Source organism: Sphaeramia orbicularis, chromosome 7, assembly GCF_902148855.1.
Source record: "Sphaeramia orbicularis chromosome 7, fSphaOr1.1, whole genome shotgun sequence".
Classification (NCBI taxonomy): domain Eukaryota; kingdom Metazoa; phylum Chordata; class Actinopteri; order Kurtiformes; family Apogonidae; genus Sphaeramia; species Sphaeramia orbicularis.
Genome location: NC_043963.1, coordinates 48,271,368 through 48,293,004, shown reverse-complemented (window position 1 = coordinate 48,293,004; position 21,637 = coordinate 48,271,368). Strand labels below are relative to the sequence as shown.

Genomic DNA, 21,637 nt, shown 5'->3' with positions numbered 1-21,637 from the left:
TTATGTTAAATTGAAACAAGGAAGTCCAATGAGTGTGTTTTATTTACAGTGCAAGAAATGAACGAGTAATTTCGTAGTGGTTTCTCTGATTTCACAGCAGAATGTGCGACGGTATTAAACTGAACTGTGTCAGTGAAGGAGGGGATCTCAAAATAGCTGTCAATCAAACGGGATTCAGCCTTTCGACTGATCCTCCAATCAGCACGTGGGATTCTGGCGTCCAGCCCGGCCAAGCTCCGCCCACAGCTCCATTCACCCCCAGAGACTCCTAGCGTCCGGGGGCGGGACAATATCGTGGCATTTATCCAATTACCGTCCAGTTTTGAGGCAATGAAAAAAACTGTTCCACTCAGTCCCATTGAAGCCCAGAGACGCCCGGCGTCTACGGACAAATGCACTGAGCAGAGATCGAATGAGAAAACAGCGCAATGGGAATGTATGAGAAGTGAACAACATCGCGTTTGTTGATTTGTGATAAAGCTGATTCTGAACAAACTCATCTTTGAGATGAACGTGTTCTAACACATTTGTAGTCAATAAAATGTCAACACAACCGTACATATTTAACCATTTAATTTTCGTAATTTTAGGGGAAGCCGGGCTTCCCTTGCAGTCTATGAGAAATCACCACTGTTAGATCTCCACTTAATGTTACGTTTGTTTGAAAGCAAAAGCACAAATTATTATTTTTTTAATATACTTGTATATAAATGCAGGTGTTAAGGAGTTAAAGAAACAGATTACACAGAGTTGTTATTGATTTTAAAACAGGAACTATCTGGCAAAAGACGAAGTAAATAAATAATCACAGACATAATTGAACAGATTTATAATATCAGCTTCAGCTACTTGACTGTTTTCAAAATCTCATGTTACAGGAGCATTTTGGTAATAAAAGAAAAGTACGAGAGAACCTTTGAGCTGTCATGCTGGGTGTTCAGTCGCAGCTACAGACACACTGTGCTTCTGTATGTGAAAAAAGACATGTAATACTGTTCAAGTGTTGCATGTGTTCAGAAGCACATAGTGAAGAGGAATAATTCAGGCTCACAAGGTGGTTAAGAAGAATGTATTTCTTTATAAAAAAAAAAAAAAAAAAAGTAAATGTCAGAGCACACAGTAATAGTTGAAATAAAACCAGGTCGTGTCTGACTGAGGAGCAGTTCAGTTCATACTCCTGTAGCTGAGGACGGTTCCCTGACATTTCCCCTTAGTATCTGGCTGCTCATCAGAGCCGTCTCTGAAGGTTATCACAGCTGGGTCTGACTGCAGCGTCTCAACACACTTGTCAGATTTTCTCTGGTTTATTGGCCTGTTGGTGTCAGTGGTTCAATAGGAGGTCGATCTCACAGATCAGTCAGGCGCATCAATCATTGGCCGTCAACGCGATGTCTCCGCAAACCAACCGAACTCTTCCTTCAGCAGCTTCAGGACGTTGTCCGAGTACTCGTCTCTGGGTCGGCCCATCCCGTTCAGCAGGATGGGCTGGAGGTCTGGGTGTGGGGGGGTGTAGGGGTACGGACAATGCAGCTCGTTCAAGGTGAACCAGAAGGCGTCCGGATCCACCTGGATCAAGTGTCGGAAAACACTGTGGAAAGAAGAAGAAGATGAGACTGTGTTTAGAGCTGCAGCTACCAATTATTATCATCATCAGTAAATCTATCAATTGTTTTCTTCGACATGATTAAACAATTATTTGAAAAGGCAAAAAAAAAAGAAGTAAAAATGTGAATTTCCTTCATCCAACAGAATTGTTTATTGTCACATTCAACTAATTCTGTAAAGCCCTGTGAGGCAACCTTCTTGTGATATAGGGCTCTACAAATAAAACTGAATTGAATTGAAAAGGAAATGTCTAAAAATGACAAACAAGTTGTCCTTTATTCCAGAACCAGCTGAAACAACAACCATGAAAAGTATAAAAGTAAAAGGAAATATAACAAATATCTATATGGAAATAACAACAGTATAAACGTATATGTAATTATACTTACACCATAATTATAATTATATCATTAACCATCATTAACCATCTGTAGACAAAAACACTGGTTTATGTTCATGTATAAAGCTCTGCTGGGTAAACTCCAAGAATACCTCTGTAATCTTCTTTCTGTTAGCTTTAGTAGTTTTCATTTACGTTCCTCCAAGTGGTTGCTTTTGACTGTTCCCCGAGTTCTGACAGACTTTGGAAAAACAGCATTTTCCTACCATGCACCATGGATGTGGAATAATCTTCAAAAAACTGTAAAACTACATACATTCATTTCTATTAATGATTTTAAAAATATCATGGGGAATACAGTGAAGGAGGAATGTCACCGTTTTCCTTGATGCCATTATGGTTGAACAGTTGTTTTTGTGCTTTATTGCTCATTGTGTATCATGCATGTGTTTTATGTTTTTTGGACTTTGTATGGCTGCTACCTTGGCCAGATCTCCCTTGTAAAAGAGATTCCTAATCTTAATGGGACTTCCTTGTTAAAAAAAGGTAAAAAAAAAAAAAGAACAATTAAAAAAAAAAAAAAAAAAAAAAAAAAAAAAAAAAATATATATATATATATATATATATATATATATATATATATATATATATATATGTATATATATATATATGTATATATTTTTTTATAAACAACAAACAAGTCAAATGACATCTTCAAACAATCTGTGCAATCTTCAACACATTCATATCCAACTTGCAACAACTTAAGATGGAACTAACATACAACAGAAAAATAAAGCTAAATATTTTTAATGTTTGTGCTAAAGTTTAAAGGAGTAAGGGATGGTTCCAATGTAGAAAAGTGAACATGGACATGTTCTGCCTTTTTGTCCTCATCTCTTCTGAGCTACGCTCCATGTTGTTTGTGTTGATCCTGGCGTCATAAGATAAGATACGCCTTTATTAGTCCCACAAGGGGAAATTCCAGGTGCATCACAATAAGCCTCCATGTGAAACACAACAGTGGAACCAATGTTTAGCAGCAGCGAAATTAAGGAAACGAAGCCTCAATTCAGGAAAACTGTATAATAATTTTTTCATCGATTTCAGTAGATTGATCGTTTGTTACAGCTCTAGCTGTGTTTGTCTGGTTTTGTATTAACACGTACGACAGATGTCCAACAGGAAGACAGATGAACTTAACAGACGCATAAATGTGAAGTTTGGAGCAGAGTGGACAGTCCACTTCTACACCGTCTAATTCAATTACAATTAATGTGGGAGATTAACACTGGTAATTACAGGAGGATGAAGAGTCACATAAAAACACTAATAAAAGCTCTTCAACCACTGTAATTTATATCTGTGATTATGATGCAGTGTAATTTATGGGCAGCTAAAAATTACCACCTCACAGTGTGAAATGATCTGATAGAAAATAGGACACAATTACCACACATCCATTCCCATACACTTTGTTTTAATGAGTGTCTGTGGCATATCTGTGTGTTAACATGTCCACAGTCTGTTCAAATACACTCTTCCAACTGAACATCAGTGTGTCTGTCACATCCCTGTCATGTCATGTGAAGTCATGTGTGTGTTTTCATCTCCCTCTGGCCGGGAAGGAGTGACGGTGAGTGTTTCAGACGTGTCACAGTATGACTGAGTTCCCACTAGGGACCAGTCCACAGCAGCAGGAGGTAGGACGTCTTCATTTATCATGTCATGTGGACACTGAAGTGATTTTATTTTTTTTTATGAATCCTCTTTTGTCATGTAATGTAAAGAAAATTGTGTTGTGCAGCACTGAACAATAAATGTGATGGAAGGCTGACAGTGACACCACATACATATGTGTGTAGACCCTCTACATTCAAGTGGATGCAGTAATACTATCTGTACTCTACAGGATGGAATGTCAATCCTGCATTGATTCTGTATGTTAAAAAATAAAAACTATGTGTTTGATGAACAACATCCACACTGACTGCCAGTGTAGGAGGTACAGGACACTGGGTATGAGCTGATGATTTGACTTTAACAGTAAATAATAATAACTCCAGAGTGTATTTTGGCTGTTTTTGAATACTTTTGATTTTACCTTTATATTTATCATTATTAAAAACTGTTTCCCCGGCCTATTATTTTTCCAGTACAACCTCACCTGTGTGACTTTACAGTTTTCTGTTTTTTTTTTTTCATTTGGCATGCTGTATTAACACACTGAACCTAAAATCACACAAAAAATATGAAATCCCAGTAGGAAAAGTGAGATTTGTTACTTTTTTTTTTTCCCAAACATGTGTTGAATGATCAATTTTAATGAATGAATGAAAACATACATTGAAAACTTCAAACAAATTACTACAAATTTAGCAAATAATAAGGATATATAAAAGTATTTACATGAAAATGCAGACAATGCCTCAGGCAGTTTTTAGGAAAACTATATACAACTACTTACAAAAAAATCTGGTGTCACAATATGATGGACAAACATGTTTAATGAACCATTTTTACAACTCAGAAAACTATATGCAACTATTTATAATAACAATCCGGTGTCACAAGATGACAGACATCTGATTGGTTCATGTAGTTCACTTTTCCACTAAATGCAGTGGCACATATTTTTTTCAGAACTTTCCTTTAGAGGCCCGTTTTTACTGTCTCTTCCTGAAACAAATGTCATGACAATATTATCAAAAATTCTGTTTTTATTGTGTATCATAAGTCTGGTTTTATTTGCCCTTTCAACACAATTGACTTCACAGTATTACTTTGACATCTACACTTTCCACACTGGTTGAAAGGAGACTCAGCGAGGCTCCGTCTGCTGATACATCATCTTAAATCGGTTTGTGATTCAAACATGAGGGTGTCCAGGGACTCCAAAGGGTTAAAACTTGACCTGAAGACAGCTTGGGCTTGCCTCTCTTTGTTTTTGATGAACCATGCTGTTGTTTGGGATCCTGACTTTGTATAGCTGGAGTGTGATTCAGTCTTTGTACAAACTGTAAATAATGGGATGCTTTAAAACGATCAGACTCTGGTGACACCTTAGCCCCTTGTTTCAATTTCACCATTTTTGTTGGAATCTGCAGTTACTGACATTCAGCTGATACATCTGTGCATCCCTGTTAATAAACTCTGTAAATCATACTTGTCTTCTTTCATTCTCTCTTTATCAGCTTCTATGAAATCAGGCTTTCCTCATTAATAACTGAAAAACACCTAAACTTCATAAAAACTGCTTAAGGCTAATCTCATGTATATGTGGTTTTATTCATGAGCTGGGTGTTGGTTCACATCATTTTCACAGTTTCCACATTTCTTTATGGACCTCCCTGAAATTGGCTTCATCTCTGGCCTGTGTCTACACTTTCAGCAAATTTCCTAAGGACTGTGGGAGTAGTTTTGCTAATCCTGCTGGGAGTGACGGAGCCAAACACCAGTTCCACTGCAGAAGTAATAATGTAGGGTGCACTGCAAGTCATTTTCAGTCCAATTTTACTTGTACAAAAAAAAAACCAAACCTCTGTCCAGTAACCTGGAGCACATTATTTTGAGATTTGTCAGAGCTAGTGAGAGAACGTCCTGTTAACTGGAGCAATTTAGGAGAAAATGTAAAATTTATTTAATGCAGGGTTTTGCCTGAATGGAGAATTATGAGGCGGTCACCTCCATCAAATGTTGTGGCTCCTCCAGCTCTTCATGGAAAACACTATATTCTATTTGCGCTCAGCAGATTTCTGTCATTTGGAAGTGCATTTGCAGTATTACTGTAATTGCTGTAATTTTTACCACTGGAAATATGACTTTACTGGTGTACAGAGGACACTTTCAGATTTTATTATGGTTTCTTAAAGTTAGCTTCACTGATACCTGTATTCTCTAACCCTTTAACCCCTGACGTGTCTGTGGTGAGTGTTCTGAATGCATGATTTATTTTAAATATTCCTAAAAATTCAACCGTTTGCTCAATAGAAAAAAATTCAAAACAAGCTGATAGAATAGACCTTCTTCTTTCCATAGACTTCTGGGCATGCTCAGTGCACCCCCCGCTGCTTGTGTAATGGGGGGCTAAACACAGAGCAGTGAGTGAGACCAACTCACTATAAAAATAAACGGTTTGCTTATTTGTTTGTTTGTTTTTTTTACAATGTTTTCCTTGTCATTTTTTGTTTTTACTGTTCCGGTGATTTTTCTTAATTTTTGCTTAATTTTTTCTTTTTTTTTTTTTTTTTTTTTTTACCGTGTTTTTGTAGAGTTTTGACTGTGTAACTGCTGTTTGGAGTTCAACCAGGTGCCAAAGAGCAGCTGGACTGATTTAGAAAAAAAGAGAGAAACGAAATCTACTAGGCCAAAATTCAAATACTTGTTCAGAGTGTTCCAGTTCATAGTTCATGTTCAAAATCCTAAATCTCTTACTGATTTACATTTTGAGTGCCTTATTTAGTAAAAACCTAGAAAACTTCAATTCCTGTCTTTGTCTTTTTCTGTTATTTCATCCTGTTTTGACCCTAAAACACATAGTAGAACAAAACCACTGAAGAAAAGGAGCACAAACACATACTCACAGCAGCTTTTATGAACCTGAAACAGACACAAATTCACAGCAGCATGTTTCATTGAAATAATGTCTCAGGGGCTAAAGGGTTAGGATGACAAACAAATGTTACTGTCTGTCTGTCTAACCCTGGTATGGAGATAAGATAATAATCAATAAATTTGTGATGACACTAACTGACATATTGCCTTATTTTGCTTACTTCAGGAAATGTTCTTCAATAAAGTAACAATAAATGCAGTCAACACTGCCCCTGTGGTTCCCGGTGGTACTGCTTCGTTTTCTCCATTTGGTTTCACATCCGCAAACTCCCCAAGGATGGATAGAAATAGAGACGTAATAAACGCAGAGGACGAATAGAACTCTCTGTGAATGAATATTAGCACTGAGCAGAAATGGGCCTTAAACTAGATTTACATTATAAACAAGAGCCACCAGAGGATGGCATATAAACTCAGTCCCCAAAACAGAATGTTGTGTTTGTTACTGATGTTAATGTTTCTTTGACTTCGTCCTTGGGCAGCAGAGGAGTTGAGTAGTAGTAGTGAAATAATATTGAATGAAATGATGACAAACAGCGTGTCTGACAGATAATATCCAACACGACTGATAAATGCACCACTCAGATGACTGATACAGATACTCTTCAAAAAACAAAATGATGAAAGGCATGTTCTGACTGCTAAATACCCATGTTACATACTAGGGAGGGGTAAAATGGTTACGAGTGAACAAGTAGGCAGAGCTTACTAATACCCTCGCCCCTCCTGCTCACTGATACCCCACCAAGTCAGAGGATTAATATGAGTTCTTCTATGAAACTGGTCCCTAAAAACAGGACATGGGGGCTAAAATTTCAAACCAGATGTAGACTAATGTTATGAAGCAAGTTTGGAAGCACTTTGGGTCTATTTTAAAAATAAATATTTACTGAGATAAAACAGAAACTATTTTTCAGATAAAACACATTTTTATATTATTTTACATTATATTTAATACAAAAATCTGTATGTAACATGGTCAAAGGACACGAAAAATACACGCTACTATTTTTTTTTTTAAATATCTCTTTATTCTCTTACAGGTATGTTTTGGGAATTGAACTAATTATGCAAGGCAGAGTGTTTCACAAAAATGACTGCTGTTGAAAAATCATTTGCGATTTCTATGTGTTTAAATGGGCAGGGTCTGCGTGTAACTTAAGTGGGCACGATAGGTTACATACAAAACCTGGAATGAGACTGCCAATTCATGAAAAACCAGCATGTCTGGGTTAGAAAAATAACTAGGATTGTCAAATTTAACACATTGTCTTTATTTTTAGTGCTATATAAGACCATTTCAAGCCATGTTTTCAAGATAAAATGCACTGACACCTAGGTAGTTTTTCCTGCCCCAAATTTGGTCCTATTTTGGCCCAAATATTTCACAAAAAATTCATTAATTTTGGGAAGGCTCAGAGCAAGAGTATAATTTTTTTTGCATTTATCTGAGGTCATCATAAGGAACATCCTGGGGGGAAATATGTCTAAATTTCTCTTTTATTATTGGGTCTAAAAAGCTGGCAAAGTGCCATGTACCAAAATGTACCCAGTGTCATAGAAGCAATCATTTGGAATTTTAAATTAAAAATAAATGTAAACTAGATTAACCCATGAGGACCCAAACATCCACATCTCAACAATGACAGAAGCTAAAACACCTCTAGTGCTCTTAAAAACTGCAGAAGTGAATGACCCGAAACACAATTATCATTTGGTGCAACTTTAAAAACACATAAAAGCACATCATTTCTTTGCCAACACTTACCTCAGACAGGCTTCCTGGAGTTGAACCGGCTGTCTACAGCTCAGGTAGGGCAGACAGGCTTCACAAACAGCGTCCAAGTCAGCCTCACCTGAGAAAACCAAACAGTGGTGCATTCACAGACCTGTCGTAAAACACATATGCACACTATCTGCTGTATATATGGGTCGGTAGCAAATAGGAATCAGAAAGTCAACAATCTTTTAAAAACTTGATTTTTATGTTGGTTTCACGTCTTTGGACACCACATCTGACCTGGTTTATGACAAAGATTAAGTGTGAATGTACTTGAAAATGTCAAAATGGTGCAAACCACAGAACAATTGAAGAGAACATTTCACCGCCTCCACATTTCAAGAACTTGACAGAATTCTGCAAATTAATTTATTGAGTCAGGAACAATGGCATTATTTTCAGCAGATCTAACTATTTTATACTAAGTCTTTTTTTTTTTTTTTTTTTTTAATTTTTATTAGTTTATATTCAACTACTTAAATCAAAAGGCACAAAAATATAAGAATGACGTCATTACTTCATATAGTATGTAGGTTTTTCTGTAATGTGTTAGTCATGGTTTGAGGAATCTATTCATATTCAGTGTGCTTTAATCCCACTAAACATGAGAAAGATCCAACCTGTACATTCACGACGACACCTCAGGAGATATTGAAAAGGGAGGAGAAGGACAGATAAAAAAGAATGTCAGGACAAGATAAAAGATGGGGGGAAAAAAAAGATGGATCGTGCTTGGACTTCACCGTTTTCTTACTCTTAATGAGCTGAGAGAAACTGCTGAGATGGCTGAGGGAAAAAAATCTCACAGCAGGCTGTTTCCACATCTCTGGATTTCACACATCCACTCTTCCACTTCTGAGGAGTGGATGTGTGTGGAAAAAGGGGGCTAACCTCCATTCCCTCACCATCCTTCGCTCTCTGCAGTTTCATATACCTTCTACCTTTCATAACGTTCCCTGCTCATCCTCCTGACTTCGGCCTCTTCCCGCTCTTTCATCTCCCCAGTGCTCCCTCCATCCCTACGTTCCCGGCAGACATTTGCCGATTCCCAAAGCTGCAAACTGGGCAGCCTTTCAAGCCTCATTTCAAAACACGTCTCTCTCCCCACTGTGCTTACTCTATTTGCCAATTCAACCCACACTCGGCTTGAACCAGGCCTGCTCGCTGTGTGTCAAGAATAAAAGCAGCAGTGCACATTTCAGAGTTAAATGGGATTATTTAGCAACCTCTTTCATCCTTTTTTCTTCCCCTCTTTCTACCGCTGCACTTATAGCCTGTAGTCTTTTGTGGAATCAAGATGCTCAGAGGGGGAACACTGAAGTAAGAAATACTAAAGAGGGGGAGGCCAGGTGCTGTTAAATTTTGTGGCAAATGAATTAAAAAAAAGGGCAGGACGGGAGCTAAAGCTAGAGCTGGAGCTGAAATGTGTTATTTGCTTCAGTCAATGTGCGTTTCTGTCTTTCCCCTCTCTGTGACTGAGTCTTGGTAATTGGCTTGCTGCAGGCGTCCCAGAGGTAAGCTGGAGCCAAATCGGTATTCACACGAGTACGGCGGCTGCCATGTTTCCCTCCTGCTCTTTCACATTCACATCTCAGCCTCCAACGTCCTTCTTCTCCTCATATGAATGGGGACAGCGTGAAAGAAGTAAAGAGCATGTAGGATACATCAACAACAGGGATGGCAAAGACATAAGTATATTTGTAGGTTTTCTTTTTTTTATTTGTTACATTTCATACTTATCAGTTTTGCAATAAGGGCTAGACAGCATGACAAAAAATATCTTGATATAAAAGCACAGTGGAGGAGGGAAGTAACGCTTCCCTGTAGGTCTGGATTATCTGTGTTGAGTTTCCTCCACCATTAAAAACAGGAACATATGGGTAAATTCTCCTGTCACTGCCCTTGACCACGCTGTTGATAAAGATCTGGAGTTACTCTCTGAGTGCCTTCAAAGGCTGCTAAGTAGAGCAGCAGCTATCAATTATTTTTGTAATAAATTAATCAGTTATTTTCTTTGATTTGATTAAATGATTATTTGAGTAGGTAAAAAAAACAAACAAACTTGTCCTTTATTCCAGAACGAGCTGAAACGACAACCACAAAAAGTATAAAAGTCTAAAAATAATTAAAGATATAAACAACAACAAACAAGTCCAATGACATCTACAAATAATATGTGCACTGCAATGCAGATACAATACGCATCTCAATGCAGCATCTCCGATCTAATATATTTAAGATACATGTGTGGCATCTCGCGATGTGATACAATTCACACTCACATTACAATACACAGCAATTAAGCACATTCTGATTCAACACATTCACTCTTGGAAGAGAATATGCAGCACAATTCAATGAGCTTGATTATTTATTTAAATGAAACCATGACTTTTCAAACTGGCTTTTGTGTAATTTCAGACATTCCTCACATACAGTTAGGTGAAAAAGTTAGGATGCCCCCTTAAAATCTTTGTTTTCTTTACCATATAAATATCTGGGATTCAATGTTTTTTTATAACAGTACTAAGATATGGAGCACATATACCAAAAGAGATGAAACTAAATAAATGGTTTTTAAAATATGTTGGTAAATTCAATATATTTGGGAGGAAAAGTTGGGACACTCTTCTGTTCACTGTTCCTTCCAAAGCCTAAAATGCAGATTGAATGAACCTGGTCAGGTACAAACCAGCTGAAGATTGTTAGAGAGGCTTTGTCAGGATTCTATTTTTTAAATAATGAAGCCAAGGGTGTTGTAACTTTTTCCTCATAAATAAAGTATTAATTAGAATTTACCAACACATTTTAAAAAGGATTTCTTTCGTTTCTTCCTTTTAGGTATATTTTCTCCACATTTTAGTAGAGTTAAAATAAAGATAAAAATCCCAGATATTTAGATATGGTGAAGAAAACTAAGATGTAAAAAGGGGGAAATCCTAACATTTTGCTCCCTCGCCGAATCAATTCATCCACGGTGCATGTGCCACAGTGCATCTGCGGAGGTCATACTATAACGTGCAGTGTACACATCTGCAGCACACATTAACTTTATCCAAATAAATAGTAACACTTTTAAATGCAAGTAAAAATATATTCTATTGAATGGATCAAATTTTATTAATACAAACATTCAATAACCAATGCATGTCGATATCATTCCAAAATTTTCATTCACTCGCCGCTCCTCTACCAGTGCCATCAGATCGTACACGTGCGTGTTGGTGTATCGGTATGTATCGGGTAACCTTTCCATCCCTAATTTGTATCCAACTTATTAACAATTTAAGATGGAACTAACATACAACTTTGTGTTGATCCTGGCATCATGTGCGTCACAATAATTGTCTGTGTGAAACACAACAGTTTAATGGCCGTGAAATTAAGGAAACAAAGCTTTGATTCAGGAAAATTGTGATTGAATAATTTTTAAAATTGATTTTAAGCTGATTAATTGATAATCGTTTCAGCGCTGCTTCTAAGTACTACTGCCAGATGCTGCTTGTATTGGATGGGTAAAATGCCAATGTAGAATTTCCCTATGGGATGTATGATGTGGCATTTTTACACTTTTCTTTTGTCATCTTAAAATGCTCCTAATAAGCGTGTGTCAAACTAAAATGTAAAAGAAATCCACCAGGTTTTGAAACTCAAAAATGTTTAATTCTCATATATTTCTGATAAAAGTCTGACCAATTATTTCATTTGGTCCGAATAAAATAATTGGCCGAGCCTGGCTGAGCCTCCTGTCAGTCATCTATTACCGCCATCCCACATCCGCTACCGGTGCCTCTGAATCTGACGTTTCACTCACGCTGCTCCCCGTCACTGACCGCAGTCTCCTGTCTAGGCTGTGAACGGACAGGACACAAATGCCCGGTGTTGAAGGGAAAGAACGAATTTATTAACAGAAACAACAACCAAGGGGAACAAACAGAAAACCCCGACTGCAGCAGTCAGAGTCTGGTGAATGAAGGATGGAGATAAAGTCTGGGAGTCAGGTGTACTTGACTCAACAGAAAGGTCTGCACAAAGCTCAGCTTTTATGACCATGGGACTCATACACGTACATGTACTTGGTGTCACGTAATGTAGGATGATGAAGGATGATAAATGTATGGACTATGAAACCTCAAATGTCCACGGAAATTTCGCGGAGTCTGTGCGCTCACAGTGCATGCGCCCATCGCTTGGGCACGTGCAGTGAAGACAATGATCCAGTGCTGCACAGACCAGACCCTTGAATACAGGGTCTCCAGATGAAACAGGAGCTGCTGCTGTGCTGCAGGTGGATGATGTATCTGACTGCTGAGGGAGGGGTCCACAGACCACGCCAAAGCAGACTGGACCTCCGCCTCTGCTTCCACCGTGAGCGTCAGGTGAGAGGAGGGGAGCCTCAGAGCTCAGGCAGGGGGAAGCAGGCGGGGCTTTGGAGGGAAGTGGGTTGTTCATGTTCAAATTTTCACTAAGTGCTGTGTGAACTGCCACATCGGTAGGTATAGCTTTAAAGGGGATGCTATGACATCACATTCTCCATGGAGGGCACCTTCTGAGCTGGACTGAGTGGCCAGATGGTGTCATTTAACATTTAACAAAGGAAACTATGAAACCAGAAGTACATCCAATTATTACCTGTTTCAAGTAAAAGCAGCTGGTCTCCATGATGCTCCTTTCAATTTAAAACTCTGACATCTGACAGGAATTAGGTTTCTGACATTTATATGTAGGCTAGCTGATCATGATGCAGTGGGAATCCACTCTGCAAAACCGGAAATCATACAAGCTTGGTCATACTTTTTCACCCCATTATCCTAACTGGTTTAGTAAAACACAAAATACAGTACAGACTACACTGCTACACTTTCTGATCATTATAAAACCTAGCCAACAATACATTAAAATACTGTCTTCCTGACGCAGACAAATGCAAAGTAAATGCTTAAAGTTAAACATCATTATAATAATAATGATGATAATGATGATGCTAGCTAAAAGATGTCAGACTCAAAATGTTAGTTACTGTATGTATCTAGCTCTTAGATCTTAGCTTAGTACAGTAATTAGCACACTTTCTGGACTGTCTGGTCTTGATGTAAAGTGTCATGAGACAACTTTTGTTATGATTTGGCGCTATATAATGAAAATTTGATTGATTTGACTTTAAATAGGCTGAAATGTACTAATAACAACAAAGCAGGTATTAGCATATTGTAGCTAACAATAAGGCTTTTAGATTTACAGTGTACTCACCATTTCAAAATGGAGAGTACCTACAGTTCAAGCCTGTGAGGGCAGTGGTATGATCTGGGGGTGGTTCAGTTGGTCAAGTCTAGGTGCAGTAATGTTATAAGTCCATAAAATGAATGAATTGAATAAATTGAATGAGCAGGTCAAGACATCAGTAGATTTCTTTCTTTGCTGATGACACAGACATATGAGATGATAACGACCAGGATTTATATGGGTCAAATTATTTAAGAAGTGGTTCAGGAGCATGAGATATGGACTGACCACCACAGAATCCAGACCTGAACCCCAGTGAGGACCTTTGGGATGTGATGGAGAAGACTTTACCTAGTGGTTTAACCCATCATAACAACAAGTTCCTGGGTAGATCAAAGATAGAGGCTGTCCAGCAAAATACTGCATGCAAATCTCATTACAATGACAAAATGCATTAAATTGGAAGATAAATGACAACTTGCCTGACAGATACAGTGATACACCCATACTTGCAATTCAAATAATGAAAATGAAAGAAAATGTAGATGGAGTTACATGATTTCAGCCTTTTCAGAATAGAACACTTTATAGAATTATAAATTTAGCTTTTTGTCTTATCGTTTATGCTTCAAATTGGAACTAAAACTAGGTATTAATTTCCTCTAATGTCAAAAAGCAGAGATCTTTCTGATCTGTTCTGGTTTCACTTTTACCATAGGATGTGTCAGTAGACCAATGTTGAAATGAAAACTGCAGATGAAGGGGTATCTTATTGATTTTAGGAGAAGCCTAAAATTAAAATGAAAACCTTAACTAACAAAAAAACATGATAAATTGAAAAGTTGCAATAAGAAGCAGACAGATGTGGAATGATGTGTAACAAAGGACATTTCTCATAATAAAAACAGAAACGATAAACTGATAAACCAGCCATTCATGTGAAATGTCCACCCTCCTACTGAAGGCTGTAGTAGATTTATTCAAGGTCAATATATTTTTTTTATTTGTATTTTTAAGCAGTTAAGGGCTTTGGTGATCACGCCTCTAATAATACAGCGAGGCTAGAGGCCAAAAGCACAACATAAACATGCAGCTGCAGCTTTTATTATAGTGAACCTGGTGTATGTCACTGCATACTGATATTATACCTATAAGCCAAATGTGGCATTTCATCTGTTGTTATTTCCACAAAAATGTTTACAAAGTCCCAAAGCAAACAGACGGAATCAATGAAGGGCCAGAAACACATAAGGCAGCAGAGACATTAAATAAACCTCCAGTAACAAAGGTGTCTGGAAAGGCAGACGAACCACAAAAGTCAAGAACAACAATGTACAGACAAAGGGAGGTCAGCCTGTCATTGCATGAAAGAGTTTGACAGAAAATAAAATAAAAAAGAGGGAGGAAAAAAGGTCTTTCAGTAAATGTTTAGACCAAGTTCTTTGCACTGTGTAGCAAATCTTAAATTGAAATGTTTTTAAGATAATATAGGATATTTATATTTATTTTTATATATTTATATAACTTGTTAAGTACTTATATACATATTAATTATATATTTTGCAATATAGTTTAAAATTATGTTGATATTGATACAAGTTAAACCAATGTATATACTTACTAAAAGTATTTAATAAAACCAAATAAACTTAACTATAGATTCATATTTGGCCATTTAATTAGATTTGATAAGTATTTCCAATAAATAAATAAATAAATTGTTAAAAAAAAAACTAATCAGCACCTGTATATCAAAAGTTTAGATCCCAAATCTTAGGTAATTTTACAAAAATTATCTAATAATAAAGTCAAATATTCTGATATAATATTAAACATAATTATTGACATAACAGATCTGAAAATATTGACCATTTGTTTTGACTCCAAATCATGATTTCATTTCATATTGTTCATGAACCACAACAAACATCAGATGAAATGAGTCTTGTTTTTATTGGCCTTGTACATTCAACAGAATCACAGCTGTGTCCAAACACTCACCATCAGCATCAGTTAAACCACAACAATGACCCAAATATCCTCATGATGGATCTACTCTATAGTTTATCGAGCATAATGATGACTTTGTAGATGTTTCATTAGCTTTATGGGTATTTTCATGGAAAAAACAAAAAACAAAAAACCCACTAACCTCTTAAATAGGTTAAGTGTCCTAATAACTTTGGCCACTACTGTGGCTCATGATGAATCACATTTTAAACGGTATTTGTGGATATAAGTTACATCCACAAATGTAACTGCATATTGTAGTGTTTTAATCCTGAGCCCATGTGGTGACAGTTATAGATGAAAAAGGGTCAGAAAAGTTTTATACACTGAAACACAACCAAATTAACTGAGTCTGAATATTCTACACCATCAAAGCTTAAACATCCAGTTCCCTATCTTCAGTATCTATACTTCTACAGTATTCTCACATACAGTTGTGCTTTGGTTTAAGGATACTAGATGCTACACAATATTTGCTTTTGTTGATTCTGTGGGACAAGACAGAGCCACCTCCCACCCCTGACATGAGCAGTTCTTGATACTAGACCAACAAAGTATTGGACAAACCAGATTTCCTAACACTGAGCTGGTTCTATGGTGGTCGAAACACAAAGAGCTGTTTCAAGATTGGGCACTAGCTTTAAGCCAGCCTTGTGGAATGGGGGTAAGTGTTGAGTTTAATAATTATAATATCTGTGCCTGTGTCTTCACTTAACGTACCCCCATTAATGGTAATTAAAGCCTAAACTCCCCAAAGCTTTACCAAAGTGAGTCTAAATAAAACTGCACTGTGTCCACAAACAAGGTATGATTCTGCTGTTTCCAGAAGCAGTTTTTGGAGCCTAACATCTGCTGTGACGACTAATAAACCATGATATGTATGTGTATTTTTGTGAAAATGACAATGTAATTGACAATTTACAAAAAGATTCAAGGGAATTATTTTTCCACACAGCCTTATACTGATAGGAAGGTAAATGATTGACTGTTGTCTAGAGAAGGGGTGGGATTAAATAAGTTTACACCCACTCCTCCCACTTCTTTCCCAATATGCAAATCAAGTCAGTTCATGTTCTTATAAGTTTTCATGTTTTCTTGAAATCTGTTTTCTTTCTAGTCACTAATGTAGGATTAGTTTTTTTTTATTTTTATTGTATATTCAAAATAAACTGAACTGAACTTTTCAGTTCATACATCTTTTAAATTCATCCTAATGTGGCTTCACCACTAAGTAAAAAATTCCATCTAGAATAGATTATTTTTAGTTTTTCTACCAGGGTGCATTCACTATCAGTGGTAGTAAAGAAGCAGAACAAAACGTTGGGAGGTGGGAGGTAATCACAGTTTCCAGCTGATGACTCCAAGCAATAGATTTGTGCTTTGGAACCTTTAGTACAAAAAATACAAAATAAATAAATAAAGTGAACCTACAGAAATAAGCAGCTGTCTTTTTTTCCCACATAGACCTATACAAACAGTTTCCAGTTATGGCTTCTTCTTACTGAATTTGTTTGACATGCTACGTTAATATCAAAGTGAGAAGCCAGTATGAGCTGAATGTATCATTTCATCCCTAATGGCCTCAACAGCAGCTGCAGAAAAGGATTCATTTTTCCTCTCATGTGGAGTCACGGCTGGTTACAACAGGGCTGCCAAACCGGTGATGCAAACAACCGGTCGAGTGGATGCAAGACGATCGCAACTTTGACAAATCTCAATTCCTCACATCCACTCTCGGGTCAAACTCTGTAGCGCCAGTGTCTGAATTTCAAACCAGACTGTTTTATGTGTGGCCACATACATTAGGTAATGATGGACATAGTGACAACACAGCACACTGCCCCCTGGTGGTCAACTGCAGTATAGATCTTAAATCTCATCCCATAACACATTAATGGGTCAAAGCAAAAACTCAAAGCAGACATTCATTTAATTGTTTCCCAATTTTTTCAGGTTTTTTTAGCTAACTTTTATTAGGCTGATTTGTGTTCAAGTTGTCAGTTTTTTAATCTGCATTAATCTCGACATAAAGTGGGTAACTGATAACTGTAAATAGAACAGAACAGAACAGAACAGAACAGAACAGAACAGAATAGAATAGAATAGATCTTTATTGTCACTGTTGCAGGAAGAATGAAAATTCATTTAGCAGCTCTGTTCTGTTTAGCCGCAAAAACAATTAGTGCTGTATAAAAAACCTCACACAAAATCTCACAGAGATACTGATAAAAAAAGGTGCATGGGATGTAACTATGGCACTGTGGTATGGAAATAACCAGTAACCTGTAACAACCAATAGTTGCGAAAAAACGATGATGATGTTCCAAGGGCAGATGCAAAGTCTTCCCATCTCTACTGCACAGACTTAATTTCCAGTAACATGACCGCATCTAATAAATTTAGGTTTTATTTTTACATGACGCAGCATTGTGTTGTTCATCTATTTATACAATCTATTGTCACATCTGCCATTTACTGGTTTTGTTGATGAAAGTTTGTTGAGGTCAGTCAAGTGGCAAATTGCTTAATTGTAATTGATGGTGCGCTATGCAACATTCGACTCGAATGTTACATAGTGCATGATTGATTTGAGCATGCTCGTGTCCATTTTTATGGAGCATTTACAATTTTTTTTTGCAGTACCTCAAATGCATTATTAGAGCTATAGAGGAGGTAAGGTATAAGGGAGGTTTGCGCAGCCACCTGACAGCGGCAGCACAACCATATGATATTATATGGATGAAACAAACACGACGCGGAAACGGCTGAAATGCGGAAACGGCTGGAGGAATGTGCATAGAGGGAAAGGAGCTCCTGCCGTTTCCATGTTGTGTCTGCAGCAGTTGTCGCTGCGCGAACCTCCGTTTCCCACAAAGCATGTCACGACAAAATTCTGAAGATGCCCGAGTTACCTCTCAGCTCTGTTTGTAAACACATTGTTTGTTTATGGTGGATGGCACTAAGAAATTGTTCTCTGTGATGTAAGAGATTCAGGTGAGTAATCACAGAAAGACTTACAGATTCCTGATACTTAGGCTATGACTGGGGTTTTACAGATTTGATGAAAAATTGGTCACGAAAGTCTCCCGCACCTTTAAAACTGTAGCTATGGATATAGGTATCAGTTGGGAAAGGTGGGCATTTTTTAATTCACTTTGTGTTAAAATCTGTTTAAATAATGGAAATAAAACAGTGATTAATATGTGCAAATTTCTCAACTTTGAAATGTCCAGAGGAAGCTTACTAAATCACCCACTGAGCTAACAGAGCTACTGTACTGAAAACACTTGCAGATTTATTGCACAAACAATGATATAGCTAACTGAAAACCAGATATTTTCACCCAAAACAGGAGGATTTTTTTCTTCATTTCCTCAACCTTGTAATGTTTATTGTATGATTGATATGCCAAGAAAAGACAGCAAAGACAGGTAACTTAGAAAGGAGGCCGTTTGGTGGAGAGGATGGCAGTGAACACCCATGGCTGAACAGAGGAACAATCCTGCAGCAATTTACAAGCTATGCAATGACAGACTGTCTCATGCAGTCTTAAGATGCAGTCTATGCCTGAAGACTATGTGAGAAAAAATATTATTTAATTAAAATAAGAAGCAAAACAAGGCAACAGAAAAGTATTGCAATAATTGCATTGTGTTTACAAAGCTAAAATAAACTACAGTTGTAAAGAAATGTCTATTTTTTTTATACCTAAACCTAGTGTTTTGGTCGGATACAGAAATCTGTCTTCCAAGTTTTTAGCTGTGCCACTTCTATGCCAGCAGTTGGCAGCATGTCTCATGCTGCTTTGGTTGTTGCCAATCCACACATCCCTAGCATTGTGGCACATAAAGTCCAGAGACAGTACCATTTGGGATTACTGTGAAAATGACTGTGTCTAGATGATAGCAAGTGCCTTGTAGAAGAAGGTGACGAAGCTGTATTTGAAAAAGAAATTTTTACATCAAATCACCATGAAGACATTTACCACTAAACCTGCCAATGAACAGACTGTTCAGTGATAGCCACACATAACTCTGTTCCACCACTGTACAAATGCTGTCGTTCTGGTTCGTGAACCTAATTTAGACTTGTTCAGAGCATTTCAATCAAAAATCAACTCAGAACCTGGAACTTTGGTTCCCAGTTGGAACATAGAGTATATGTGCATTACAATGTGAACAAGTAAAAAAGTAGCAGAGCTTACTAATACCCCAGTGGCGCAACAGTTTGCCCCTCCTGCTCACTGATACCCTACCTACCTAGGGATTCATTTTGAGGCTTACCTTTCAACCTTTTCAGAAACTTTTAAAAAATTTGTAAAAAAAAACAAATCAAAAATTTTAATTCCAAAATCAAACCGTACACTGCATCTTCCTAAGTGATAAATGACGTGTGTAAAATTTGAAATGTGTCGGAAGAATAGCGACTGAGAAATGGGGGCAGGGGTATGGAGGTGATGACAACAATGTAGAAGTCTAAGAAACCACAGGACAATAAAGAAAAGCACTCAGAGAGCGCAGACCTCCCCCAAGACAGATCTGCTGCCCCCGATCACCACCAAAATGTAATCATTTTTTCCTTGTGCTAGTATCAACATTTCCTGAAAATTTCATGAAAATCCATCCATAACTTTTTTAGTTATCTTCCTAACAAACAAACATGCACACAAACACACAAAGCAAAGTGATGACAATACCTCCTGGCGGAGGTAATGAGAAATAAATGTTGACTAAACAGTGTTTGATGTCAATTTAGTATCTACTGAGTTTAAGGAACAGTTAGAGCAAACTGGTTTCACTTGAATGCAACAACAAATAAAAAGAATTTAGAAAACACTGAGACAGACAAAAAAGTTGAGGCAGATGGGGATGTGCATTTCCATACTGAGCACCATTGTGCACTGAGCTCTAAACTGACCTGGTTCAAGAGCCTTGTGGGAAACAGGTGTGGTCTTGACCAGTGTTGTAGTGAAATCCAGAGTCGCCTTGGTTAGTTCCAAGATGGTAATGACACTTTCAAACAGTTGAGAGACCATTCTCAAGACCAATCTTGACTAATATAACTAAACTACCAATTCCACCTAATGAGAAAAACAACCAGTTTGAATCTGCTTTTTGTCACATGAAAACCATAAAGTTCAGATGTACCATGACAGATGAATGACCACCTACCTAATACTTGGATCCAGCTGCTAAACACCTGACTACTGCAAACCAGTGTTTGTCTCCCACTGAGCCCATTTACGTTCACAGTAATACTCTGATCATTATGTGATTAGTGGAGTTATCAGATTATTAGTGATCATGTAAAGAGTATAATCTGATGTTTTATCAGATAACGGCAGTAATCGGATTATGAGAAATCAGATTAACACATCTTGATTTCTCCCCAATATTCCATTGTCTTCATGCATGTATACCTGTTAATCTAATTTATTTCCTTCTTTTATATCTGCGCATGTGTAAATAAATTATACAAAACCGGAGTAACATAGTCAAATGTAAGCAGTTTGATTCTACCATCACTGTGTGTGTATGTGCTCCAACAGAAACCCAATAATGGACAGAAAGATCTAAACTAACATGTTTTGATTATCACATTTCTGAAGTGCATGTAAACACGTCAGATCTGATTACGACAAATATCTAATTACTCCCAGTTGTCAGATATTTATGGTCATGTAAACAGGCTCAGTGACAAAGATCCTATACCCTAAACCCAAGGTACAGTGATTCTGACATGAAAAGGAGTTGGGAAACTTAGCAACAGTCTTTTTGTGTAAGCTAGTCCAAACTGCCATGAGGGACTGGAAAATTGGAAATAGGGGGAAAAAATTAGAGAAAACTATGAAGCTCAACACAGGGAAGTCAAAATACAGGTATATTTTGGATTAAACCTATTGCACTTATAACCACACCATATGGAATAACATCACAGTGTGGTGACACTAGAGTACACCTCTTCATCACTGCAGCAAGGTGAAAAGCATTAAAGATCAGCAAAAACAAGCCTTGTGTTGCTCTGTAAATTAATATACTAGGGCAAGCCTATAATGTTGCCATGGT

General features: G+C 37.3%; 1 protein-coding gene across 1 annotated transcript in view; it reads right to left on the bottom strand.

Annotated features, from left to right (window-relative positions):
* Nucleotides 1-1,054: 1,054 nt before the first annotated feature.
* The window catches only part of tti1 (TELO2 interacting protein 1), a 37,938-nt gene continuing 17,355 nt past the window's right edge, over nt 1,055-21,637 (bottom strand). The window contains exons 13-14 of the mRNA XM_030139650.1: nt 8,328-8,415; nt 1,055-1,588 (exon numbers count right to left, since the gene is read on the bottom strand). Coding sequence (XP_029995510.1) covers nt 1,381-1,588; nt 8,328-8,415 — 296 coding nt within the window. The 3' untranslated portion in view covers nt 1,055-1,380. The remainder of the gene's footprint in view (nt 1,589-8,327; nt 8,416-21,637) is intronic.